The 27526-nt window shown below is 39.9% G+C and overlaps 1 protein-coding gene across 3 annotated transcripts; it reads right to left on the bottom strand.

The window, feature by feature from the left end:
* Positions 1–2012: 2012 nt before the first annotated feature.
* On the bottom strand, positions 2013–27230 carry SCAI (suppressor of cancer cell invasion). Of its 3 annotated transcripts, none has more exons than XM_010721069.3 (17): positions 26683–27184; positions 25148–25279; positions 19950–20045; positions 19221–19307; positions 18541–18639; positions 18089–18185; positions 16637–16735; positions 15985–16137; positions 15257–15358; positions 14387–14488; positions 13745–13823; positions 11524–11623; positions 11005–11086; positions 6758–6830; positions 5425–5598; positions 5138–5238; positions 2013–4060 (listed from the first exon to the last, which is right to left on the bottom strand). In XM_010721069.3, the coding sequence occupies exons 2-17, from the start codon at positions 25252–25254 to the stop codon at positions 3911–3913; spliced, it is 1701 nt and encodes a 566-aa protein (XP_010719371.1). In that variant the 5' UTR covers positions 25255–25279; positions 26683–27184; the 3' UTR covers positions 2013–3910. The 3 variants fall into 3 exon arrangements, with proteins under 3 accessions (XP_010719371.1, XP_010719372.1, XP_010719373.1); XM_010721071.3 differs by lacking the exon at positions 2013–4060 and adding an exon at positions 4067–4170 and having other exon boundaries at positions 26683–27230; XM_010721070.3 differs by lacking the exon at positions 19221–19307 and having other exon boundaries at positions 26683–27227.
* Positions 27231–27526: the final 296 nt, after the last annotated feature.

Raw genomic sequence — 27526 nt, 5'->3', positions numbered from 1 at the left:
ACTTCACAACAACATGCCTGTGGATGAGCGATGGAGCGATAGATACTTTCGTTCCTAGAGGAGCTGCCTGATCAGAACTACTCACATTGCACCTTATGAAGATGATTATCTGAAGCCTAATTCCCCATCTCCATCTATTTCCTGCGATCCTTAAAAGACATCTCTGCACATCTCCCTACGGAATAGTCTTGAGAGCTTTAATAAGTCATAACCTGACAGACATTGTTTGATAAACTATCCAAACAAACAGTCCTGAAACTTCTTGAGAAAGTACTCCAGGGAGCAACTCCAGTTTGCAAAGCTCACAGAGCTAGTGCTCCATTTACTTGTGAATGAAGAAAATGAGACATCACATCCCACAGGAGTAGTTAAAAACCCAGCTGTAAAGATTCATTACCTTCTCTTCCCTTCCCACTGTTATTCTGACAAATCAAAAAGGCAAAAAAAGAAGGCAGTAACACTAACTGTGGCTAAGATGTTCGGAACAAAGGTTGAGGAATAGAGGTGCCTCCTCTCAAAGTAGGATTAATTCAAACGTATTACATGCAGAAGAAATAGGAAGCTAGGCAGAAGCTGTCCAATACACAGACATCCAGTACAGTTCACATTTTCCTCTCATAGTACGTAACATACAGAATTTACCCTTGCCTGGTGATGGCAAGTCTTCTCTATTAACATGAGCGAAGGGTTAGCAAGACAAGAGGGAAGGCATTAGGCCTGAGAAGAAAGGGATCTGTTCTCTTCTCACTCAAAAATGGTTGTCTTCCCCTCGCTTCCAGTGAGGACTGCTAAATACACAAACCAAAGTTTTCTTCAGTACCTACAAGCATACACAGAGAAGGTACCTATGATCATAGCACACAGCACACAGTAGCACAACTTTAGAATGACTCAGTAAGTTCAAACAAGACAAGCTTTTACTTGGAGAGAAAATATCAGTTTTTATCTTGAAAGCAGTTGCTTTGGGTCAGAAGGGAGGGGGCTGGCTCAAAATCCAAGACCAGATACTTATCCATCTACAGCTAGAGCAGACAGAAGGTATCAGCCTTTTTCTCTGTAAGGTACATTTTTGCACTCTTTCTAACACAAGTGAAATCTTTATCTTCAAATACCCTTGTCAGCAGCAGTCCTGAACCAAAGGTCAGAAGGTAAGAGAATGAGGGACCTCCAGGAGGAATTTTTGACTTGGACGGTCATTGCTGCTAAGAAATTCAACTTCTGAACTAATTTTGAAAGCCTCACATTCTCCTCCTATATTCTAGCATCTGCAGCTTTTTTGTTCGTTTTTTTAAAGACCTTTTCTTAAGGCTGCACAGTGAATTAGAAACCTCTGAGATAACAAGCAAAGACTCCTTGCTTCAGCCCAGCTAAAATGAAGACTGTGTCTGCCAAGGCTTTCTCATTCAGTTCAACACTTCCCACAGAAGTTCACCAGCTCACGCTAATGGAACCATCACTCCTATCCTCAGAATTAGCATACTGTCATCCAGATACATGGAACCAAAACGAGAACAGCTTCATCAAAGCAAATGCTAAAGCAAAACAAAAGCATTTGATTGGAAGGCAGTGAGCTTGGGAAATCTGAATCCTCCTCTCCTGTAAGCTGAACGCTGCCAAAGGAGGAACAGCAGGCAGGGTAACAAAAAATCCCTCTCTCTCACTTGCTGCTGTATTAAAGGCCTTCTGCTATCTTTAGCTTCCACACAGAATCCCACATTTTAACAAATGCAGACCTCCTACCAGAAGATGATCCGCTTCACAGCTCAGAATCTATGAATCCAATCACTGTAACACATAGAGGAGTACTCATTCCCCCTGGCTAACTGAGGCCTCCTGTATCTGAAATCACTTCTGAATTACTTCAAGGACAAACTGCAAGTCCCTTAAAACAGATTATTACAACAGCAGAAGAGCCGTAACTTTTATGACAACCACAAATGATCTGGAATACTTTGGGGAATGCACCCAGAATGGCGTATGTGTGTATATATAAATTTTGTATATAGACATTGTACTGTTTCATACTTTTTAATACATATACAAGTACCTATACATATATACATATTTACAATTTACACCAGCCAGTAGATGTATGCGTATTGTACATATACACACAAACGCCTAGAACACACATGCACACACACAAACACGCACTCTTTAAAATAAACTCCATATCCCATGTAACAAAGTCCTGCCAAAGTCCAAAGAACAGCACCAAGTGGTGGGGGCCCAACACAACAGCTTCAAGACTGCTTAGAACGAACACTACTTTTTTTTTTTTTCTATTTTTTTTTTCACTTTAGAAATTAAAGAATGGGTGGCATCAGCTGCATCCCAGATAGAGAGGACCTTCACAGCAACTTCCCACCTTCACTCCAGCAATTCCTGATGTGCCATACCATGCTACCCACAGCTGAATGAAGGTTCATCAGTGCTGAACTGCTGCCCTCCACTATTACAGCTGAGTAGATCATACCTTGTATGACAACACTTGCACACAGGTCTACTGTGATATCTATGGTAGTCATCAAATTTTGCATTTTTTTCCCCAACAGAAACAGAGACATGGCTGAGGTTCAACATACAAGCTCTGATCATACTCATTCTTTCGCTGCCTTTCTAGTACATGGAACAGTGAATATAAGCTCATTTAATGAAAATATTTTCATTTCCTTACCCCTGCTCAAACCGTTACTATCAGGAGTTGCAAGAGGTCCTCTAGCTCTGCAAAGAAGGCAGTACAGTCTAAGAGTCAGGCAAGCACTTTTCTCCAGTAAGAGCCTTTGCAGAGGCTGCTGTACTCCGTAAGATCCCTAGACTGAGGGATACTACAGTGCTACCAAACACAACCACAACCTCTCCTACCAGCAGTAGGAGAGGTTCTACTGGCAGTACCCACTTAACTCGTGAGAGGAGCACTGGCATCTCTCTCTTGGGGCACAGCTGCAGCACAGGTTGGTCTAATAAATGGGGGATAGGAAGGGCTTGTATTCAGCACTTATGGGGCATTCTTTCAATTCCAGTCAGGGAATGGTAACACTGTGGGAGCCACACATTTCATCCACACAAAGAAAGGAAGATAACACCTGCTGGAAATTAAAGAATATCTGACTAGTGGCTCACAACGAAGAATGTTATCTCCTGGAAAACTGTGGCAGCAACAAAAATGGCAAGATGATCCTTATTACAGTGAGAGAGGGGTGCTAGCTTTCTTAGTTTTTAATTCACTAATCTGCTAACCACATATCCCATCAGACAGAGGGGAAATTGTGTCCTTGGCCAGCAGTTCAGAGTTTATACATGACATTGCTGTGTCAAATCTGTAGGGAGCATTAACTTTCTTTACAACTTCATTTCAAACTCACTGTCTCCAAATGCAACTTAATCTTCCTCAGTTTTGTCTACTTACTTGCCTAAGACTGAAAAAATATATTGGTTATGAAGGACTTTGTTTTATTGCTATTGTTGGTTTGCACTGTGTGGTTCCATCTTAATCATTTCAAATCCAGACTCTTTGGGGACAAAATATTATTTTTCTATCGATTTTTTTCCAATTTCTTAAAATTGTATAAAAATAAAGGATTTCCACAAATGTGGGTAAAGATAACCAATAATACTTCTATGCTTAGGATCAGCTGTTGGAAATGTGGTTGACAGCCACAAGACCAGAAATAAACCTCTAGCAATTCTTTAGTTTAACATTTAAAAGACATGAAAACTTCTTATAAAACTGACCCCCCCATACAGAATGGAACAGCTAACCTAACAGCTGTTTATTATTACTTTTTAAAATAATGGTCCTAAGTTTAAAAATAAAATCAAGTACTTCCTTTTATGATTTTCACATTAGAAAACTGCACCATTCAAAATCTGTGGCCAGGGAAACCCCTTTGCAGTAAGACAGTTTTTCTTAATAGTCGTCAAGAGTGTTTTCCAGGAAAACATTTCTAACATCCAGTATGGAAGCCAGCTCCAAAATGTGCTTTTGGAGGTGAGGGTTCTCCACCGTTTCATCTCTTGGCAGCTGAGGATAAGATTCTGGATAATTTCGTGTTTCCTGCTAGATGACAGTGAAAACAAAAAGAATCAGACATTCATTTTTTTTATAGCTTTTCAGAAGAAGACTGCAAAAGTCCAGTTTCACATAAGAGATAACCCAATCTGTTTAGCCTGCCAGAGAAAGAAAAGATTCTGTCAGAAATGACACCACTTCCAGTTTTCCTTTTCCATTAACTCAGAGTGGCACTACAAATGCCCATTCATCTAAGATGGTTAAATCATACATTCATAAAAGCTTTGCCAAATAGAATAAAATAATAATAAAGATTTAAAAAAAGAACAAAACCAACTTGACCTATACCTACCTAGTAGGCCAGAGTTTATTTCTTGAAATTGTGGACACTTAAGCATCTCCTGGGAGATTTATCTCATCCTAACGGGACTAATCCATCCCCACTCACAGATGACGTATTTTTCTCCAGGAAGCCTAGTAGCTAACTTCGGTTTGGAAAGCTACTAGATATCTGTAGTTACATGAGATGAATACTGTACACTTCCTGTGCTTTGACTTTCTTTTTTTCTTCTGTAATGTTTAAAAATAGAGTAGGCAGTTGATATGCCAACAGACAGAAATATAGAATGCTGCAGATCCAGAAGCAGGATTTCATTGTTGGTACAATATTAACCAGCAGGGAGGGAAAATACCATCTTCCTGCTTAGTTTACTCACTAAAACTTCAAACACCTTTCAAACTCCAATGCATGTTAGAATACACGCCAGCAATGAAGTTCCACTCCTTTCTACTTCCCGCTCATATTCTTGTTCTACACCTTTTTAGTTGTATAGAAATAAGAGTTTTCACTATCAAAAGGATTTTTTTCTACCAGACAAAGCTGTTTAGAGTGACTCAGAATATCTGCTACTTACGTAGAATAATAAGAATGAAGCAAGACAAAGGCTTCATGTGTTTGGAGAGTTACAAAGACACAAATTCAATACAAGCTAAAGGCATTAGCACGTGAATATCAGCTCTCTTTCTGAGGTCACAACTATATGTGTAGCCATTAGGCCCTTCCATCCTGCAGTTCTATAAGCACTCAACTGTCATTCTCACAAAGGGACAGATATCTCTGCATACCCGGAAAATTTTGTGCATCCTCATAGTAGCTGAACAGAAGATAAATCTTGTTAGAAGCAAACGAAGAAATTCATCCCCAAAAAACTGAAGAAAGGATTGATCTATATAAAAAAAAAAAAGGACAACGAACAGAATCAATTCAGCAAGGCCTTAAAAATAAGAAGCCACAAATAGTTGTGCGCCTCCTCCCCCCTTGTTTGCTATTCTGTCCCTTGGAAAGGCTGAGCAGGAGAAAACAGCACCAGCTGAAGTAGCACTAAGTCTCCACTGTAAGTCTGGGCACATACCTATGGAGCGGGAGTGGGTCAGCAGCTGCGCGATGTCTCGATTGATTTTTCTAAGATAATCCTGACACTTCTCCCACAGTCCTCTGCGCATGCTTGATAATCCAGAGACAAACAGGAATGCCATTAAAGGATTGTTCAGAAAGAGTGTGAAGAGGCTACCCCGCTGAGACTGATCTAAAAATCAATAGACAAAGAGATACATTTGGCACATGAAACAGAAAAGCTGTCCATGCCTCAGAATGAAGCTGCTCACCCACTACATTCTCTAACAGCAGAGTTTGTGTTAGTTTCACATACTGTCGAAACCTGTCTGTTCAATGCACATGAGCACAGACCCTAACTAAGCCCCAGAGCCAGCCTCTGTACTGTACTCCAGTGCAGCTGTACCACACCCTCACAACTACAGCAAGACATTCCTGACTGACCAGTGAACATCACACAAGCATCTAATATTTGATAAAGAATTCAGCTCTATTTATATTTTCAAAGTCTGTTTAAATTGAATTAATTATTACAACACTTCCTACTTAAGTTTCAGCTAAATAGCAGAACTAGTTCTGAAACTAATGAAAAGTGTCTACTTCTTGCACATTTGCTCATGATGCTTGCCTACCACTTCCCTACATAGCGTAAGCTAGATCTTCATACTTGTCTTTGTGATGAATAGTAACCTTAAAATGGCAAATTCCAATAAGGAAATTTTAAATAGAATCATAGAATCGTAGAATGCTTAAAGTTGGAAGGAACCTCTGTAGGCCATCTAGTCCAACTCCCCTGCAATGAACAGGGACACCACAGCTAGATCAGGTTGCCCAGGGCCTTATCCAGCCTTGCCTTTGAAGTCTCCAGGGACGAAGCATCCACCATATCACTGGGCTGCCTGTTCCAGTGCTTTACCACCCTCACTGTAAAAGATCTTTTCCTTATATCTAACCTCTTTGAGCTGGAAACCATTTCCCCTTGTTCTATCACCTCAGACCCTGCTAAAGAGTCTGTCCCCATCTTTCCTGTAGGAGAATAGTTATTATTTTATCATAATCACAAAGACAGAAAAACAATGTTTCTTCTCCTGATCCTGCTATGCACCCACCTTCTCAGACAATGCAAATCCAAGTTTTCCTAAGGTTACCCTCTGAATCAGAACCAGATCTGAGAGGATTTTGCTTCAGATTTGACATTTAAAAGCTGATGCCTTAATGCATTCTGCTGACCTTTGGGTACTAAAAAAAAAAAAATCTATCTCAAGTGTTAATAATAACATCAATAATAAAAATACAATAATAGGAATCCCAGCACTGTGCTAGAAAACACCTTACTCTACTTTATACTGTACCTTGTAACGCTTTTGGATATGCTGTTGGAGAAAGCAAGCACACCAATGGTTGTCCAAATAAGTTTGTGAAATTCTGTAACAGATAAGAATTTAGAAGTATTGATTGTTACTCTGCTTGCTTTTGAATACTCAACAGGTTAAGGGTACTAAGAATACTCATGACATAGAACACGCTACTGTCACACAGTTAAGACTGGTTGTAAAACTGACAAACTGACTTACTCCTAGTTCACAGCACAAAAGAGATATAATCCATTACATTTTTAAGGCTGCTTAATCCTCTCATTTCACTACCACTGATAGCAGACACTAATTTCATGGAAATATGGCTTTCATTAGTAGGCAAAACAAACAAACAAGAAGGATATCCTGCAATAGAAATGAAAGCCAATGGAATTAAGGTCAAAAAAGATCTAGTGTTTCTCCTCAATACCAACAAAATTATCCCATTAAAATGTTTTCTTTATGCTTTTCTTTCCAGGAGAAGTCTGCCTGATGAAACAGAAAAGCCCAATGGAGAAAAGTTTTAAAATTTGTTCACTTTAAAACAAGTAGGTCACAACCTTAACATCTGCTATATGGAAGCCATGTTGTAAAATACCTACTTAACAGACCTTCTACCAGCATTTTAAGGATTGCACAGGTGTCCTGTTGCACACAAATCCCTCCAGAAACCTTAAAAAGAAGTCTTTGTCTTGTTTCACTACCATTTACCTGGTAATAATCTCATTATGTATCTAACAGGCATATTAATTGGTAATAACGATTACCACTAAAGAAACCCACAATTAACTTCCCTACATAACCTGTCATCTATCTTGTCAGCAACAGCTTTCTTAAAATTGCAGGCTTGCAAATGCAGAGAAAATATAAATGATTATGTCTACATTCTTCCCTACGCACCCAGAGCTCGAGCGCAACACACGGTTCTGCAGATTATATTCTTAAAATTGGCAGGTTCTGGATTCAGGTGTAAATCACCAGAAGTATTTGCTTGTACAAAATCATCAAAAAGATCAGTTTTTAATTCTTTCTGGTTTCTGCATAACTCACTTGTAACATTCCTTTCCAGGCAGTGTATTTCAGTTAAATTATTTGCACCGAATAATTTCATCCAAGTCTGCTAAAAATAATAACCCAGTCCAAAGAAAATAAAATACTGACATATCTGACAGAGTGCTCACTAGTCCTAAAAATCCCTTTATTTCAACAAGATCCTGATGGAGATTTGTAATGTTAGAATGTAGAAACAAAAACTACTATCATGAAGACAGTATCTGCAGCCAGCTCAGTGGTTAGTAATACTGAATGATAAATAAACATTTAAAAATTCAGAAGGAGTCACTTCAGACATTGACAGTTTTAATGAATAGGTGCTGGCAGGTCATACATTCTCAACTCGTGTGCTCAGTATTATGAGCAGATTCACATGTTGAATTCAATCTTCTATCACTCAGTTGGAGGACAACACAGATTTCACAGAATCACAGAATGGCCTGGGTTGGGGACCTCAAGGATCATGAATCTCCAACCCCCTGCCACAGGCAGGGCCACATAGCTTCTTGGCTTTTGGCTAAGATCAAGTGTAGTGTAGTGTAGATTTCTCACATGTTCCCTCAGTAAAACGAATATTGCTATTAAACACTGCCTACAGCTATAAAGTAAAACCAAGGGTCAGTCACACATCTCAAGAAGGGCGTTGTTCCTTGACAGCATCTGTGAACAGTCTGGATTCTAAATGTCCCAGGTGTTAGGTCAATAGAACTACTAAGTCCTACAATGGGAAAAACTACCCAGTTTTCCCTAAAATAGAACTCTTTGGAAGATGGCTGCTTCTACCAGCTGCTACATCTAAACTATGGATCCAGGAGAATGAGAGTCTCAAGATTCCAGGCAGCTGTCTCAGCTCTCGCCCAGACACAGCTGCTAAGCACAGCCCAAGCAAACACCAGAATTCCAAAGGGAAGAGTCGTGTTCAAGCACACAACAAAGGAAAAGGAGCAGGTAACAGCCATGGCTCAGGGGAGGACCACACTGCACCAGAAAAACAGCAGAACTGCTGACAGCAGATCTAGACAAGAAAATGCCCTGCCTTTCAGTGCATGGACAACTCCAAAAAGGGTAAGCCATATTTTTGGTTCAAAATTGGCTCTTTTTTTTTACTTCAGTATTCAAGCTTCTCAACAGAAGCACAGCTTTTAAAAACATATTCCACATCTCATAAATATTTCTTAGCAAAAGAGAACTACCTGTCATCTCCAAAAGAGGTCATCTCACACGTAAGCTCTACTAAACTGAGGATTACGTCACATCACTGACAAAGGCCTTGCATTCTTTCTGGCTGGAGCAGTTTTAAGAGTCTGCATTTGACTGTAATCGCACACAACCACAGCTACCTGAAAATACTGATTTTAAAATATTATTTCATCTACACATACAGTGGGAACCGTCAAGAACACAGCCATCTGTATTTCAGTTGAGGTTCAAAATAAATAAATTTTAAAAAGCTTCAAATGGATGTGCTTGATTTGCAGTTATCTTACACTTTCAGCTAAATAGACAGGGAAGTAAGCTGTTCAAGTAAGTGCTGATTGTCTGACAAAGTGGGCAGGACGTACGTTCAGCCATCACTATTTAAATCTTCAAGACAGGTAGTGAGGATGGGAGTTCACACAGGAGATCAGAAGTGGATTTTAGAAGAGGAAGCGTGAGCACTTGCTGTTACTGCTGGTGTTGCTAGCAGTGACATTTAAATGTCAGGATAGCTACTGTCCTGTCAGAAAAGATCAGAGTGACTGTGTAGAAAAAAAGTCAGTACACTGACCTCAGCTTTTCACAGAATTGCATAGAACCTCTTTGTGCCAGAGCTTAAGTCTACAAAACACCCTGTAACACACCTAGGGAATATGTGCAGGACAGCACTGTTAATATATTCTGGCTACATGAAACAAAGCACGTAAGCACATGCAGAACAACAACAGACAGGAATTTACAAGGGCTAGAAAATACTGAGACTGAGAATTCTGTCACTGCCCTTCAGTTGAAAAGAAAACAAAAAAACTATATAAGAATCGATGTCAAGAAAGAGCAGAGAAAAATGAATCTTTACCACATTTTCTTCTCAGAAAGACAAGTAAGCACTCTAATTACATTTCTCTCCCTTTAAATGGAGAGGAGATTTAATAAAAAGCAAATCTGTGCTGCAAGCCAGTGTGGTGAAGTTAAACACAGTAGTGGTTAAAAAGCCCTCTGAAATGCACTACGATACTACAAACAACAGCCTACAGAGAGGCCAGATCATTTTTAAGACTGTTAGGTAAGAATTACGTGGCTCAATACAGAACAATTCCGAATCACCTAATCACTAATTTAATAACTCATTAGCCAACACAAGCCCTTAAAACAAACGATGCAGGCTGTGGATACTGAATCAAGAACAAGTTCATCTGGCCACTAGACGTCCCTGCTCCGCCTCAGAAACGCAGCTGTGAATGTTCACTTTTCTCACTGCAAATAATGGAGCTATAAAAAGCAAGACACAAGGAAGTGGCACTTTCCCCAGATATAGCACATTCATAATATCTAATTCATGACTGAAATAAGTGTCATAATGCTCTCCAGATGCAATAGCCAACTGAGATTGCAAATGCCTGCTTTTTTATTACCCGAACTGCAGATTCCCAAATATGATTTGGTATGGAGTAATTCTATTTTAAGTTGATAGCACCCTAGAAGGAGACTCATTGTCCAAGAATACATCACTTTACAGTAACAGTGGATGCTAACTTGAGTCTTGTTATTTCTTTGGTTGAGATACTTTACAGACACAGACACCCCATGTTTTAAAAGACTGGTCTCAATGCTTTGATTTGTTTCTGGTGGTTAAAGGCAACTGAGTGCTGGATGACTGGAAAAAAAAGCAGATTAATTAGAGCCCTCCCCCATGCACACACACACCAAGATTTGTCTTTGGTATATAACAAAAATAAACCTCCCACCAGAGATCTTGGAAATCTTGAACTTTTATTCCCTCCAGGAGGATTTAATACTTTCCAATGAGCGGCTGTTCATGTGCTTCTCCTTCTTGTTCCTATTCATAGGATCAGATCCTGACTAGCATGCACAACCTCAAAAGAAAAGAAAGACTGAATACAAAGTGTTTAAAAAAATATCCTGTTAAAAGTGTGAGCTAACTAGGGGTTGACACTGTATCCTATCATGTAAATAGCTGTCTTCAAGAGCCTTACCTTATAGGCCACACTGTTCGAAGAATCCACAATGATAAAAAGTGGCTTTCTTGTGAAAGGGTAGAGATCCCCAGGGTGAAGGCTGAAAAGAGAAAGATGCTTCACAGAGCACTAGAATTGCTACGAAGCTGTGACAGGGCACAAGTTTCTCAGACACACAGCTGCTCACGTCCAGATAAGAAGTGAGCAGATCCCTCTTGCCTCAGCCTTCAGGTTCACCCTGAGAAAGTAACTGCAAAACTAACTGGGTATTCTCTGTAACATGGATTACAGGACTTGTTAGTTCTTTCCTAACAAGAGATGTAGAGATGTTTGTCTTCTTGAAAACTAATCATCCATTAACTTGAAACTTTCCAGTAATAAAGAATTTACCTTAAGTCACAGTAATACTTCCCATGCTTAAACTGTCATTTTTAATTGCACAGTCATTGACAATTGCTGAAGTTCAAGCCAATCTACATTTATGATGTCCTGCAGTGAACTGAATGCGTTTGCAATTGCCATACTCATAAAACTTACCAATGCATCTCCTTGTAAGATTGGTTTCGCTTGTGGATAGCATCTCCATTTATAACATCCCGGTTACTATTTGTCAGAACACCACCAAAATCATACGGACCTACAGAGGGCAAAAAGAAATTTGAATTTAACAGTGGTAAGTAAGCGCCGTTACGAACTTAATGAATATAGGAAAAGGAGGAAGCAACCAAAAATCCCAGAAACAAAGTGAATCTGAACTACTATAGTTGTAGGGAAAAAATGGAGGAACATGGAGACTTTACTAGCTACATACTCAATGTAACTCATATTCAGTAGTTTGGTCATCTATCAAAACAGAAGAAAAATGCAACATCGTATTTTCTAATTTATTCATTCACTATTTATCCACAAATATAACACAAAAAATCCAGATACCAGCCCTCATTACACTAGATAGCAAAAGATTAAAACTCAAGTACTTATTTCATACAGAACAGTCAAAACCTTTGATAAATGTCTGCATAAGCTAGTATATTCTATAACCAGAATCTCACTAAAACTAATGCTAAATCAATCAAAACCCCTCTAGCCTCTCAGAATTGATATAACATCTGCAATAAGGGCGCTGCAAAGAGGAGAAGAAAAAGTTCAAAGAATGAATATGCTTTCAGTACTCCCAGAAAGAACAAAACATTTTAAACAGGTCTCCAATCTGCAGCAAAGATTAATTTTTAATACTTCAAATACAGAATTCACAGTTTTTAAATGCACATAGCCTGCACATGTGCTCCTAAGTAACCTAAAGAAAGGTTCTGCTAAGCTCATACAACTGAGCTACCTGCCAATCTGTTTGAGAGCAAAAATGAAAGGAATGGCTGTAGGAATTATGAAATTCCTACATAAAAAAATCAATGCGCTTGGGATACCAAGAAATATTTCTGCCATTGATATGAGTATGAAGCATCAATAACTTTAGTTCAAGACAGTATTAGGGTTTCCTAATACTGCTAGACAGTTGCAGAGTTGGCCGACTCACATTTGGCCACCAACTGCAACCTTTTCAGGATTGGCTACATAGGACACTTCCATTTCAAAGGAAACTCTGGGGCTACAAAATTAGGAACAGAACATACATTAATTTAGAACTGTTAGAAATGTCTCACATGTGACCTGTCAAAAACAAATGGCTCACAGGCAACTGACAGTGCAACTTGCAGCTGCTCTCTCTTTTAATAAGGTAAAACTTTTTGGGGGGTCCATGCAGACTACATCACCTTATTAAAAGAATGCAGTTGTAATGAGATTCATTTCATAAAAATTGAAGTCTGACTGTGCATCTCTTCAGAAAACAGAACTCTAATGGCTCAGTGGTAAGGTACTGAACTGAAATAATACATGCAGTGAAGTGAACATAACACAAGCTGAATAGAAAGTTCAGCTAGAACCCACCAACAAGTCACAGCAAAAAGTAAAATGTTAAAAGCAATTTAAAAAAAAAAAATCACTGCCAGAGTCAAAATTTGACAGGGATTTTTTTTTTTAACCTTTAACATTTTTGAGAGCTCTATAAATCATGCATGGGAACGGACAAGGCATGCATCTCATAAAGGAATGCAAGTCTCAATCAGATGAGGTGTGTACAATATTTAGGATGTTAAAAACACTTTTTCCTTAAATTATAAAAATATAAGTGGATCTTTTGACTGTGTTTGCTTCAGCCAACTAATTTTCAGCTTTTACATTGCAGCTGCATCCAAATATTCTGCTAAATTTCAAAGAACAGGAGGATGAGGTGAGAGGAATAGTCAAAAAATCATGAGAAAGGCTTGAATTGTCACATTAACAAGTATGCAAATAGAACAGTCCGTGCAGACACTTCAGCCCTTTTAGCACCCATCTCCTGACCGTACATTCTCATAGTACTAGAGATTTGAAAGAATCACAAAGTGCCAGTTAGCTATTTTATAAAGTTTGCACGGATGCATCAATTGAGCCATGTAGTCTTCAAAATTGGTAAAGCTTTTGATACTTCAGATGCATCAAAAACTGGCTATGTCCTTTCAAAAGGTTAATGCACACTAATTAAAACACAGAGAATTATCTACTGCTTGTGCAAAGAAAAGACTTATCTAAGTAAATAGTAGAATAAAATCAACTTGTCTTTTACAAGGAGCTTTGTGACATCTTTCTTGATCACTTGTCCTGGAACACAAAGAGAATTCAAGCCCTGTTCATGACAGGGAGCATTCCTTTATTGTACCTTCACTATCCGAACGACCTGATGGGAACACGCCCGTGGCAGACAGGTAAATCAGCAGCACACTGTTTGCAGGCAGCTCCTGAAATTCAAATAGAAGAGTGGCAAGGGAAGAAATGCATAATATTCTACCATTATATTAATAAAAACATTACCATTGAAGATCGTGCTACTCCTACTTCCAGCTTTCCTTCATACTACTCTTAGGAGTATATACCACTCCCCACTATGTACACCCCTTTAAACAGGTGAGCATACAGACAAAAATGTAAACCAATGATACATCGATACTGTTGTGTTTATTTGCTTGTTTCCATGCAGACCTTCAGGCTGACCTTAGAAGTTCAAACAGCAGTTTAAAAAAAAAAAAAGATTTTCTTCCACATAGAATCTGTTACTAACAATCCTGACAGATTTTGGTTTTTAATTTCTAAGTACTCCAGTGTGTGTAACACCTGTCTCTCCCCCTGACCCTTCAGAATTCCCAGCTGAACAACAAAACAACACATCCAGGCTCCCACACAGACTTGTAAAATAAGCCTCTTTTCATCCCATCTAAATACAGTCCACATGACAAAGCAGAAGCTTCTAAATTCTGTAAAAGGCTGAGCATGTGGGCGACCAAAATTCACTGGTTTCACAAACCTTAAATGATGCTGCTAAAAACGTGTACAGCTGGCTGAAAGTTGGTTTATAAAGTAGGTATTTATGAGGGTTTTCCCGCCTGGCTGGTTTCTCTGTTGACTCCTATTGAAAAACAAACAAATTAAAAAAACAACTTTATATTTACAAAGCAGCTTCATTACTCTCTAAATTTCTGCTTATTACAATGTTTATTTTCAACATATTTCCCACAGAAATGGATTGCCAACACTGTATTTCCTATACAGTAAAGTATGATGTAAAGTATTAGCACCTGAACTTTACATTATCCCTCATTCTGTTATCTACAACATCCTCTCTAAAGCACAATCCACAATAACAATGGAAAAAAAGTTCCCTGTCTAAATTAAACAATGAAAATCTAGCTATTTCTTTTTACCTACAGATAAAGTTGGGTTGTTTTTTTTTTTTTTGCTTTCACAGAAGGGGATATTTAACTTTCATATGAATTAGCAAGATGATGAACTTACGTGGCTCCATGACTGCCAGAGTGAAAGCAAAGCAATGGGTGAGTGTACGTGGACAAGGACAGACATTCCTTCAGAAGAACCCAGGCTACACCACTGTAAACCATTTGTGAAATGATGCCCAACTGTTCATTTCTAATAATTTACCCACTGTTGACCTTTTCCCCCCAAGAAAACAAAAACAAAGGACACATTACTTGAGTCAAACTCCACAGATTTGAGCTACCCTCCATCAACTCCTGGTAAGAGCTACATCAGCCTTCCTAACTGGCTCTGCACAGTGACAATACAGAAAGACAGTAACACTGTTCTCTTTTCTTCTTTCCTCCCCCTCCCCCAAGCTGTTAAGATCTGTCGCTAAGTTTGTCACTGAAACAAAACTCACCTGCATTCCAGGTTTGTTCATCTGCGAAGCTAAATTCATTGGTTCCCTTTCAAGAGCTTGTAGCATTCGGAACATATCAATTGTCAATTCACTGAACTTCACCTGCAAAAGGAGTAAAATGGTTTACTCTGTCAGGTACAAATTAAATAGTCTGTTTTTCTTTGGAATTATCCCAAGAGTCTCAACTACATCCCACGCACCACTTTCTGTCAGTATAACCTCTGAATCTCAAAAGTCCTGTGAATGACTTTGAGGAGCTCATACAGGACAAAGTCTATTTGCTACAGCTCTACCAGGCCAGTTTACTACATTCACAAATTAGTCTTTTCTGACTTGTTTACAAATCATGTGATGGAATACCCTATGTACTCCGTATTTGGACACTATTTGGAAGATACACAAACTCTAGTTTACATTCAGCTCTGCTGTTTACTAGAAGAAGAGTTCAGAGATAATGAAGTCTGCACAGTTTCACTACCATCATCATCAAAAAACAAGACCTCGAAAATCTTGTGAAAGCCCCTTCCTGTTGCAACTGCAGCTGGAACAAAACGTTCCATTGAGATCCTTCAAGCATGAACACTACTAAGAACAATCTCTTATATGAAAAATCAATTGTATCTAGCCTCCACTGCAATAATCTAAATATTCTGCTGCATGATTAAGAGATATCACTGAGAGGGAGAGAATTTGAACTGTAACAATACAAGTCTACATGATTACTTTACCTGGTTATTGCAGTTCCCAATAATCAGTGCATCTGCAAGAGCAAGCTGTCCCACTATCATTCCCTGCTCCAGCAATGGAGCTCCAGTTTCAGAAAGCCTGTTGGAGGTGATTACAATGGTGTTGTCGTCATTTAAAACCATTACAGGGTCTGCCTAAAAAGGTAACCAGAATAAATTAGGAATTCAGCAGAACACACAGATTTGCATTTAGTGTAGATAGAGAAGACAATGTCTTCTCACTCACAAACTTTTCAAAAATAAGGCAGATTTTAAAAATTAATTTGCCATGTTTGTATGAAAGCCACAAAGGAAAGGCACTCCAACAATCAAAGTACACCTTGAAGCACAAGAAAAACCATGAGCAAATAGGAATGGCTTCCACAGCAGCAGAAATAAAAAGCTGACCAAGCATATCTTAGCTTCACGATTCTGTCTTCACTACATTGTATGATCAGGTCTGACTCTTTAGGCACTTGAACAGCTGTCATTGCTACACTACTGTAAACACATTTCAGTGATTTAGTTGGGCAACAACATAGTCCTTCCACATGACACACCTGGCTTAGGACAGAGGTGATGACAGGAACACTTCGGTGAAGAAATCATAAAAATTTACCTTAAGCTGACAGTTAGAAAGAAATTATATTCTCACCTCAATAAAAGCTGCCACTTCCTGAAGAACCAGGTTCCACTCCACCTGATCTTCAGTATTGAAACGATGAGTGTAGTCTTCAATCTCATCTGAAAGCTCCTAATTTAGAAAGTTCAAATACTCAGTTACTTCCTAAACTGAAAGCTTAACTGCTACTAACCTAACAATGTGGTTAGCTGTGCTGGCCTTCAAGAATGCAAAAAAAGTCACTTTACTCAAGAACAGATGCAGCACCCTTATGACTAACATGCCAGCCATAACATGCTCCCTCGGGAGACAAAGTGCCAATGTTGCAGTGGGTTTCGGCAATGCAAAGTATCTTTTCAGCAGGTCTCGGTGGCTGGAATATCTGAAGAGTAACTATCGCATTCACATACAGCTATGTTGTTTGTTTTTCCCTTAACCTATGGATAACAAGGATTCAAATTTAATCTCACGAACAATTTCAAATATATTACAAAAGTGAACTGTGTGGCTTTTTTAATTGCTGCTACTAATTCAAGTGAGCTTAGTCAAAAAGACAGTAATGCAACTACACAAAACTGTCAAAACCAGAAGCTGCTTGCAGCAAGGTTGTCAGAGGGGTTTGGGAAGCCTATACTGCTAGGAGACGCACACTGTTCCTTCAGGGCAGCTAAAGGATAGCTCTCAATCTCAGCTGTAACTACTGGTATATTTTACTTGGCGTTCTAATAATACTATCAAATTATTCAAACATCAAGTGTTTGATCAAATGTCTGATTCACAGAAGATATTCATTGTGTTGGATGTCAGATATATTATAAAGACCAGCACTGGTCAGTACAAAGACTTGAGTTTACAATAATTTACTCCCATGGCAATGGCATATGCAGATCCAGCCTCTCTAATTTCACGGTAATATTTATACCCTTTAGCAAGGCTTCATTCTGTTGGGTCTTTGGGAGGTGCAAAATATATTCAGGATGTGTCCTAGACATGAGACAGAGTGATGGCAGCTTGGAAGGGAAGAGAAATAAGCTCAACACCAAACTTGGAGACATGGGCTTTCACAGCAATGAAGTGTCATGAAGACTTCCTGGGGGAGACTTCATCAATGTCTTAAATCAACTACAGGAATGAAGAGGTGTTCAGAGTTACTGAACGATTCCAACACTTTCAGATCAATAACGTGGATCTTACAGTTTATTTTCAACTAACTACATCTTCTTGAACCAAATGTTCATGTCATACTGATATCTTTTCACAGTTCTATCCATATTACCATTTCCTTCTGTGGCATCCAAATGCAATAAAAAAAATTAAAAAGGAAAAGAAAAGAAAAACTACATAGCAGCAGTATAAAATATCATAGATCTAATTAGTGATATTTCAGGTTAAATAGATTGTGTTACTGAGTTCTTAATTAGGAGAAAAGCCTTGAAAAACCAGCGACCTCCCACTCTTAGCACCTTTACCCTCATTTTAACATACCTTTACAAGGTCCTTTACAACATCCATTTTGTTGAGCAAGAGACAAACCACTATAAACCTTGCATAGTAACGCAGCTTCTTAACCACTAATTCAGGCCTAAACACAACAACAAAAATACCGTAGAGAAATTTGAGATTAGAATACAACAGGTAGGCAAAGCATACAACGCAGCATACTAGGTCCCAGCACCAACACTGAGCAGGACTCAAGATGTCAGAAATTTGGGACTAATAATTTTCTAGCTAGGGCACATGAGAATGTTCCTCCAGTCTTTCGGTAAAGCTCTTATTTATACTAAGGTATTTAATCATGGCAAAAGGGTTAAAAGAAACTTCCTCCAACAACATTGACTTCATCTCAGTTATGATCCTATGTTCCAAATTACTTGCTACTCACACAAACTATTCTGGTCTTCGGAAAGAAAAAAAGAAGGGCATCCATTCAGATATACCTGTCTTCCTTGTTAACCTGGGAGTAGTATGACCTCTGCCTGATTGCAGAATAGAAGGAGAAAGCTTCATTGAGATAGCTGGTTTCAGAAGTGCGCAAGCTGTAGAGGAAGAATCAGATTAGCTCAGTGCTTCAGATGCAAACCCATGCCAAACCCTCCCTTCCTGCCCCCTTAACCATTTTGTGCATCAATGGCAAAACTCACTCCTCAAGTAACTTTTTATGTAAGCCAGACTCTCATTCTTATTGTATGCTGGGAAGACAGATTTCAGAGCTTGGATTCACTGTCTGATAACAATAAAATCTGCCCATCTTGTGCCCATAGGAACAGGTGACAGGTTAATTCAAGATTTAAAGGTACATTAAGCTCCCAAACTTGTACATCACACTTTTGCACAAGAGCCACATGCAGCACACGTGGAAGACTTAGAGACACTTTGGAGGTGGGAGGTAAGTCTTTAGGCAGTATCGATGTGACTCTAGGAATATCATAGCAGGCTCAAAGGTGCCTTTCTCTGCAGCACCCCCATGCAGCCCCAAGTGCCTTCTCATTCAGAGCTCGTGACTCAACTGACATCCATTTCTACCTCAGCATGCCCCTGACTGAGTATGCAGATAATGAGCATGGAACTGCCACTAACACTGCATTTCCCTACTGAATCCTTTTCTGTGCTTACTTACTAATAATGGTAATAGAGCTGCCCAATCTTGGAAGCAATTTCCCCAATTTGCCACCGCTTCAACCCATACCGATTGTCCAATACTTGTCTATTTCGCAAGAGAGAAAAGAAAGATTAAAAGGCATTCCAGAATTTCTCAGATCATCACACCAGACAAGACAAAGAGCCACTGTAGGGCCAAATTCAGCTTTTGTTACTGGTGTGGCATTCCCAAAAGCAGTTCCTCACAGAGCCAATAGCATTGCATATGCACACCAGGAACATGACCATTTATGTTGCAAAAAAACTTGTGAGAGCTAGACATAAGTATCTTGCATGAAATACACAAAACAAAAAAGTCACCAAATCCCAGAACACTCAACTACACAGCCAACATGAGGTGTGAAAGATCAGAGCCCACACTGCAGCAAGACACTTCACACCACTCCAGATAGGTTCTGCACTGCAGACGCCATCATCCCAGCTTTTCCTTGGCAATATATTAAAGCAACATGCATTCAAGTAGAGCAAAAGGTTCTGTTCTACAAAAAACAAAAGTTGCACTGAAAACTCTGTAACATTTTAATTCATTAGACTGTGAGCACTACAGGAAGTGACTATTCCCTCCCTTCATGCTTGAATGACACAATGAAATTTCAGTCTTAATGGGGGCCCCTAGGCATACCCTAATGCCAGAGATTAAAGTTGCCTTTAAATTCATAGAACAGGGCTGCCTACAATGTTCCCTTACCGATGCTGCTGTTGAAACTTCCAGAGTTTGGTGTAAACATCAAACGTTCGCCCAAAATAGGATTGCCACTGCTTCTGCCCATACTGAGGTAAATCCCTGCAACAAGAGAAGTAATTTCATTGTTTTTATGCACAGAATGCTAAACTGGGCCCATAATATATGATCTTTAAAAAAAAAAAAACAATAAAAAATACGTACCTGGAAACGAGCACAATAATCTAATGGCAATTAGTTCCTTTGGACTAATTTAGATTGATGATATTTCTTTCTACTCACTCAGGAAATCATCTTTTTTAACGAAATGGCTGCTCACTGTTTCAGAAACAGCCTACAAAAACATGTGTCAATCAGCTGTCCAAGCATCATCAGGCCAAGCAAGCAATGTAGATGCTCAGAGCCAACATTCACTGGATCAGGTTACACCAGAGTAATATTTGTCACCCCTTAACCCAGAGCTAGCAACAGGGTGGAACCTGAGACATTCTGTCTTTTTCATTATTGATTTCCAGTGCCATAAAGCAAATTAGTCAAGCCACTTCCACTCTCCTTTCATAAAGTCATTTAATTTCCATGCTGTGATATATTTTCCTCCACCTTCACCCTACAACTGTGATGCAGTCCTAAGGATTTTAGCTTTAAAGGTATATACTCTCATTCCTAGCAGAAGGCCTTCATCTGAGAATTGCTTGAGCCTTGGAACAAACACAACCGAGAAGACCAAAGACTGTCTCACTGAATTCATGATGCTTACAAATCTGTACCGAAGTTGATTCAAAGGAGGCATACAACCAGACGTGGAACTGGAATAGCATTTTCAACACGGCAAAATATGTCATTTTATTCAAGAATTACTGATTCAGGGAATGCTCTCTCAAATCACTGTGCTGGTTAGCAGATAGCTCAGCACCTCACTCTTCCTGCAGCAGACCTGCCTGCAAAGGCTGCACCTCCAAGCCTGGGCTATCCAAGCTGCAGCAAAACACTACATTTTGGAAATCATGCCATGACATCTAGAAGAGTAGAATAGGCAAAGCACTACACCACAATTTCCAGTGCAATGTGCTGGTGTCTTTCTGCTAACCGAATTGCTTTAAAAGAACCCCAGGTAGAAAAGGAAATTAACGTTCCTTTGTATATCAGCCAATCATACTTGGCACTCTTCCTCCCTCAGAGGAGTAGGTGTGCACACAAACTATGAGATAAACAGCTGTTTGTGGATGACTGTTATGCATATACCCCTCATCAGTAAGCTAAAATGCTTTCTGCATCTCACCTGGCATCCTCTATTGCACGACAGTCACCTCTCAGTTCTGCCCCTCCCCCTGCACAAGCCTAAGCATTCCTATGAAACCTCATTCAACTCTGCACTGCATTGGGTTGGAATACGAGAAAACAGTGGCATTCTAAAAAGCCTCTGTTCTGCAGCACGCACGTGTTGGCCATTGTTGTCCACGGTCACTGCTGGGTGTCCACATGTATATTCCTCAAGCTGCACGCCCGCCTAATTGCAGTTGGCATAGCTGCACAGTGCCATGCGATCCCTGCGCTCCCCAGGGAACAGGGAAGATCTCCATGGAAACAGACAGTCGCACTTGTTCTTTTGATAGTATTCTGACAAGGCTGTAATAAAACTTCATTTATGACAATACATTGCCATGGCTCCCTCAGAGATTTTTGCAGACAGGCCCTGCCATTGCCACCACCCATTTTCGTTCCCGTTTGCAGTTTTGTGTTCTCGTGTTGCTCCCACGTACCACAAAACCTTGCCATGAGAAAGCAGCCAGCATAAGTGAGCAAAGACAGTGCACGGTTTCTTTAATCAGACCAGAGAATCTGCCTTACTGGGTGAGAACAGTAGTCCAAGAGAATTTCAAAAACTCAGTTGATTGCAGAGCAGATTATTAATAATTCTCTCACTGAAGTAGACAGAGAATATACGACCCAGAAGTAATTACACACCCAATTTGAGAGCAGAAGACTTACATGACAGCAAGAGATTCTGCCACTTCCAGATCTAGAGGAAGTTAGTGGAGTAATAGAGAGAGGAAAAGCTTCCTTTCATGTTCAATGTTACGTAGGAATTATAGGCTCCTGCTTCAGGAGCCTAAGCAGTACTGGGATAACAGGGTTTCTGCATAGCTTCTCCCTTCCCCCTGACTCACAAGAGCAGTAAGCACACAGGAACACAGTAACCAGTGTGAAGCCAGGTCCCTCCCAGCATGGGACAGGCCTACAGCCTGCTGCAGTACCTGAAGCTAACAGGGCCCTGTCGTTTCTAAGTCAGCAGCATCTCATAAAGCTAAGGTTCAATTTGCATCTTATTAGAAGTCTGAGAAATTAACAGTTAAACACTATCAGTTCTTTCCATGAAAGGAGAGCAGTCACAATTCTCGCAGCCAGCACTATGAGTAACAAGACCCTAATATAGGAAAGTACAATATATGTGGAACATCCTCTTATTTAACTGTTAAGCTGCCACATGATACTGAAAAATCTTAAGCATAGAAAGCATCTTAAGCAAGAAAATCATAACTGATGACAGTACGCCATAAGAAGCTGCTTCCTAACATGCTTCCTCTCCTCAGTATTTTTCCAAGAGAAAAACAAGTGGGAGTGGGAAGAGGAGGGAAAAGAGAAACTGGCACATACTTCATTGACAGTCTCTCAGAACTTACAGCTCAGGGTGTTCAAAAACAAGTACAGATACTAGAAAGACTCTATCAACTCTATTCTAAGTTACTCTGGTAGGTACAACCACAAAAGGATGGCAGTGTGAGCATCAAGTATACTTTAGAGCAGTACCCTTGGCAGATCATCATATGTTTTCCTCAAATGCTGTATTTGGCATCTGTAGTGGGAAGAGAGGAAGGAAATGCTACTGAAACAAAGACGTGGCAGGCTGAGCCCTTGCATTTTTGGCAGCAGCAATAGCTAAGCAGCTGCCAACACAGCTATAGGCTTAGTTCCCTGTAGCTGAAGTGCCCAGAGGAGATTTCAGGAAGTCACTGCTCTTCTGTCCCTCCCTCATCACCTTATTTCCACCCTCCCTCCCCATGAAATATATTCTGTATTATGATTCTAGGATATTAGAGAAAGAGAATGCCATAAAACACAGCAGTAAAGGCCATAATCATCTTCCAAACTGAAGGAGGCAGGCAGGTATCAATCTATTTATTATGCAAGCAAAAAGCAAGCAACTGGGCCAACAGTCAGGATCTTGCCAAGTCCATTCCAGGTACTACCACTAACCAGAAGAGAACAAGCACTAACAGAAGAGATGCCTGAAAACTATAATGTCACTTTACCCCATTATTATGGACACAAGAATCTACAACCTTGTAGGTAAAACTTGTAGGTGGTTAAGTTCAGTGCAAGAAAGAACTACATTAATTGCATTAAGTTACAGCAAGGACAGAGGCACGTTGTCCTTTTCACTCAACAGAGTTGGTTGTTGAGGCCCATCTCTATTTTTTTATTGCCCAAATTCCACCCAAAGATATTTTCCATCTTCTTTTCATCTAACTGGATAAGGTTTCATCTTGTCAAAATATCATGCATGCACATGGAAACTATCTTTCATCTGAAAATCCGATAGAAGCACTGCTTTCCTCCAAAAATGAAAGCCAGAATGACTGAAGGTGTTCTGCCATCTCTGTGATCTAAGCTTGAGCGTCACGCATCCAGACAAAAACAGTATTAATTTGTACTCTTCAGTGACTCAGGTCAAAATTTCAAGCCAGCTGCAGCAGAAAGTCAATGTAAGGCACTGGAAACCCTGGCCTCAAGATATCAGTCCTCTTGCACTACCTCCTATTTCAGACAGCGCTGAATGCAATCACCAAGAACTCCTTGCCTCTATTGCACACTCACCTTCCAGATTTTGGACCATAAACTGTTCTGGATTTGATAATCAACTTTTAAAGCACATGAAAAACATTACCAATCTTTTGTGGGGAGAGGGGGACTTCTTTGCTAACCATCTGTGTTTGAATAACAGTAAGCTGTATGGGCCCAAACACACAGTATTACTCACAGACCAGTAAGAGGTTGAACTGCCTACAAGATATGAGCTAAAAAGCTTGTTGCTTTAGAGACTGTACAGCAAAACTCAGAAATAAAATAGCACTTTGTATGGGGCTGCTGAATCACGGCCTGAACCTTTGATTGATCACCTGAGGCGAGCAATGAGTCAGCCATGGGAGCACAGGTGAAGGCAATTCACCTGTGCTGCAGGAAGGGGTGGAGCCTGGCTGCACCTCTCCTAAAGCCATTTAAGAGCTGACTGCCACTGGGGAAGGATCTCTCTGGAGATCTGCTCCATCAGGAGTTCATCTTGTGAGCCCAGGACAGGGTGAGTGACTTTCTCTCATTTCCTCCAATATAAATTATATTAGCCAAGCTCCTGGATATATATATATATATACACACCATGTGTGTATCCATTGATTAAACACTCTTGAAAACATAATCTTTAACTCAGCATACACTGACATAAACAGGAAACCTATATCACTGTTTCTAATTGGAACTATTTTCCTTAACTCCTCTTTCTCTTATTTCCTTCCTTATTGGTGCTGACAAACAGATAGATTTACCTTAAAAATGCTTTAAAGATAATGGCAGATGTTACCTTTCCTACAGACTATATTAAACACCTCTTTCACCAGACACAGACAATATAGACTAAAATTTGGATGTTGCTGTTTATCACTTTCTAAATCGCCTCCAAAAAATATCCCTGGCCACTTTCCCTCCCACCTAAACCAGTCCTCCTCATCCTGGCACAGAGACAGGGATTTCTGTGGTGCTGCCTTTTTGCAGTTGCATGCAGCTTATGCTGTACAGTAACATCTGGTCCTCAATCAGGTGTTTCAATCACAGTGTTTCAAACACTAATTTTACCAATTTCATGGAATTGACAACTTCTAGCTTACTGCTCACTGACACAACTGAGACATTTAACTCACATTTCTCACATCTTCTTCCCTACCACCTCAGGACAAATGCATGAATCTCTACTCCTAAGACATTCTCATGTATCTGGCCCAAAACTACCCATACAGAAGTGCAAACTGCTTCTCCTAAACAAACTTCCTAGTTTTGAGTTTAAAATGCTAGTTACATATTCAGCATCACTCACATGTTCAAACGCACATTTCAATGCTTTTCCAAAGCAATTCTGATAAACATGCACTAACCTCAGGCCATTGAATAGCTGTTTAGATTTATCCAGCAAGTAGCAAAAATCCGTAACTGTTTTCCTCTCTGCTTGGGGAATATCATCTTCAGCTCCTCCTGATGACATGATTTGTTTTAGGGCAAACTCAGTCCTATGAAGAAGAAAACGGAACATTACTCAGTAATTGAGGGCTACTGTGAATTCATCCAGATTGCATGCATGTTCCACAGGGATGGTGACAACAAGCATGCAATTCCCCCACAGGTACTCTTTTCTTAAGAGTCTTTACAACTAACAGCTGAGAACCAAAGCATGGGACTAATTACTGCACAATGCAACAGATAACAAAGCAAAATTAAACATGGCACAAGAGTCATAAAATAAAGTAACTGAGGACTGTACTCACAAACACAAGACTGCCAATAAAAGGATATTAACATAAACAACACTTCATACATAAATAGAGAAATCTTCTCTAAATTTGCCTTTCTGCAGAGGTGTTTATCCCCTGCTGAATCTAGGCACTAGTGCCACTTCTGTTTACATTTCATTTTCTTTCTGGGACTGTTGAAAACTAGTTTCTAGCTGTTATTGGTATAACGGAGCAAAATTGGACAAAATGGCTTTTATAGTCTGACTTAAAACATACATACACAGAAGGTTATCCTTCCTAACAGCCAAAAGTAAGCTACACGCATCTCAAAAGCAGCAACTTAAAACTGCTGCCAAGTCTTTGGCTCTTCTGTGCTCTCAAAGAATTTTGGTGCAAGTTAAAACACAACCCCAAGTGGGCCAAAGCAGAGCTTTTACCTCCAGCAACTTCTCTACCGGATTGGTAAGCACTTCTGTTACATAAGTTTCCAACTGGTGCAGAGGCTCTGTTTGGACCTTGTCAGCATTAACAATTACCCCAAAGTCCCAATTCAAGCCAGAAAATAGCACAGCTAACTCCTTACAGTCAGTGGAAAGTACCCACAAGTATCTTCCAACAGTTGTAATGATAAACTTTCTCAACAACTAGGCAGATTGAAGAGAGAGCTCAGAGCATTTCATTCCCACCAAAAGCAGAAGAAATCAGTGGTTTCCAGCTGCTCTGGGGACGTTAGCAAGGATGTGCTGCCATGATTCTCTAGGTCAGACAAGATGCAGCACACATTCATTTGGCTTTAAACACCTACGTGATCATGCAGCACAGCATTACTGCAAGAGCATGGGGTGCACTGCACAAAGTGCTTGCTGAAGAGTTCCGGAAAAATGTAGCAAGCATCTCTGCAGGTAATTGCAATACAGGTGCCAGACAATGTAGGAGTTCAAAACACAGCAACAAGACTTCAAAGCCTGTTGGTACAAGTCCAGCAAAGCTGAACATGAATATTGTGAAGCACCAGCCTGCATCTGAAATCTTTAAGCATTTAGGGTCACACAGCATGAAACACACAACAGTAAGAACTGAGAGAACCAACATAGGAAACTGAGGGGAGCGGGGGGAGCTGACAAACAGAGGTCAGAAGTGGCCAGGAGGTGATTCAGGAGTTTCAGGAGGACAGACAGTACCCCAGGTCCCACGTGCTCGGCAGCAAGCTTGAGCTAAATCCTGCGGCGAGGCCCTTGGTCCTGCAGCACTCCACTGGGGCAGATCAGACACTCTAGAGTAACTTCAGATACATTTTTAAAAATTGAGGGATTTGCGTAAATTGCAAAGCACATTTCATACAGTCAGTATACTATTCCCAAAATTAATTCAATGGCACAGTCCATTTCATCATATGCTGCTTTAAATTACACTATTCATCTGCCACAACTGCTGCCAACACTGGCAACTGAGTCTGCTGGCCCAGGAGCAGGCAAGTAAAACCAACTGCAAGTCTCAGAGTCCATCAGACCCTCTGCAAATAAGGCTGTTTATGCAATCAATAAAAGATAAGCCAGAGAATTCACTGCATGCTGCTTTAAAAGGTATCAGGAGACAGAAGAAAATTCTTGCAGAGAAACCATAAAAAGCTACGAAAGAACAAAAAATGAGAATGATTGAATTAAGGAAAAAAAAAAGAAAGACTTTTCAGATTGTAGGCAGTTAAGATGTACTTCAAAAGTCTGTGCCAAGCCCAGACAGTTCCTAATTATTTAGCACAGTGCTAATTTGGGGAAGTCAGAAGAACTGGGGGGGTGAGGGGAGGGGAACAAAAACAGTGATCAGTCAGCTGAATAGCTGAATATAAAACATTTTGGAGATTATTCAGCTTCATGATGTGACAATCAGTATGAGGATCTGAGCCTATTCATGAAGCAGAAGGCCAAAGTACCTTTTCTGTTCATTGGAAAAAATTACGAAAAGCAGAGAGAACAACCTGTCCTCTTGTCAGAGACTTCTGCTGCAGGGATTTAGGAAACAAACCAC

The sequence above is a fragment of the Meleagris gallopavo genome, chromosome 19 (genome assembly GCF_000146605.3).
Source record: "Meleagris gallopavo isolate NT-WF06-2002-E0010 breed Aviagen turkey brand Nicholas breeding stock chromosome 19, Turkey_5.1, whole genome shotgun sequence".
Taxonomy (NCBI): domain Eukaryota; kingdom Metazoa; phylum Chordata; class Aves; order Galliformes; family Phasianidae; genus Meleagris; species Meleagris gallopavo.
The sequence above is the reverse complement of the archived record's forward strand: the minus strand, read 5'-3'. Positions and strand labels throughout refer to the sequence as shown.

Coding starts and splice junctions, on each gene's coding strand:
- SCAI (XM_010721069.3), bottom strand. CDS start 25,254: ATGTCATCAGGAGGAGCTGAAGATGATATTCCCCAAGCAGAGAGGAAA. Junction 16,138..16,636: donor AAGTGGCAGCTTTTATTGAG/GTGAGAATATAA, acceptor TTACCTTTTTAG/GCAGACCCTGTAATGGTTTT. Junction 6,831..11,004: donor CGAACAGTGTGGCCTATAAG/GTAAGGCTCTTG, acceptor TATCTGTTACAG/AATTTCACAAACTTATTTGG.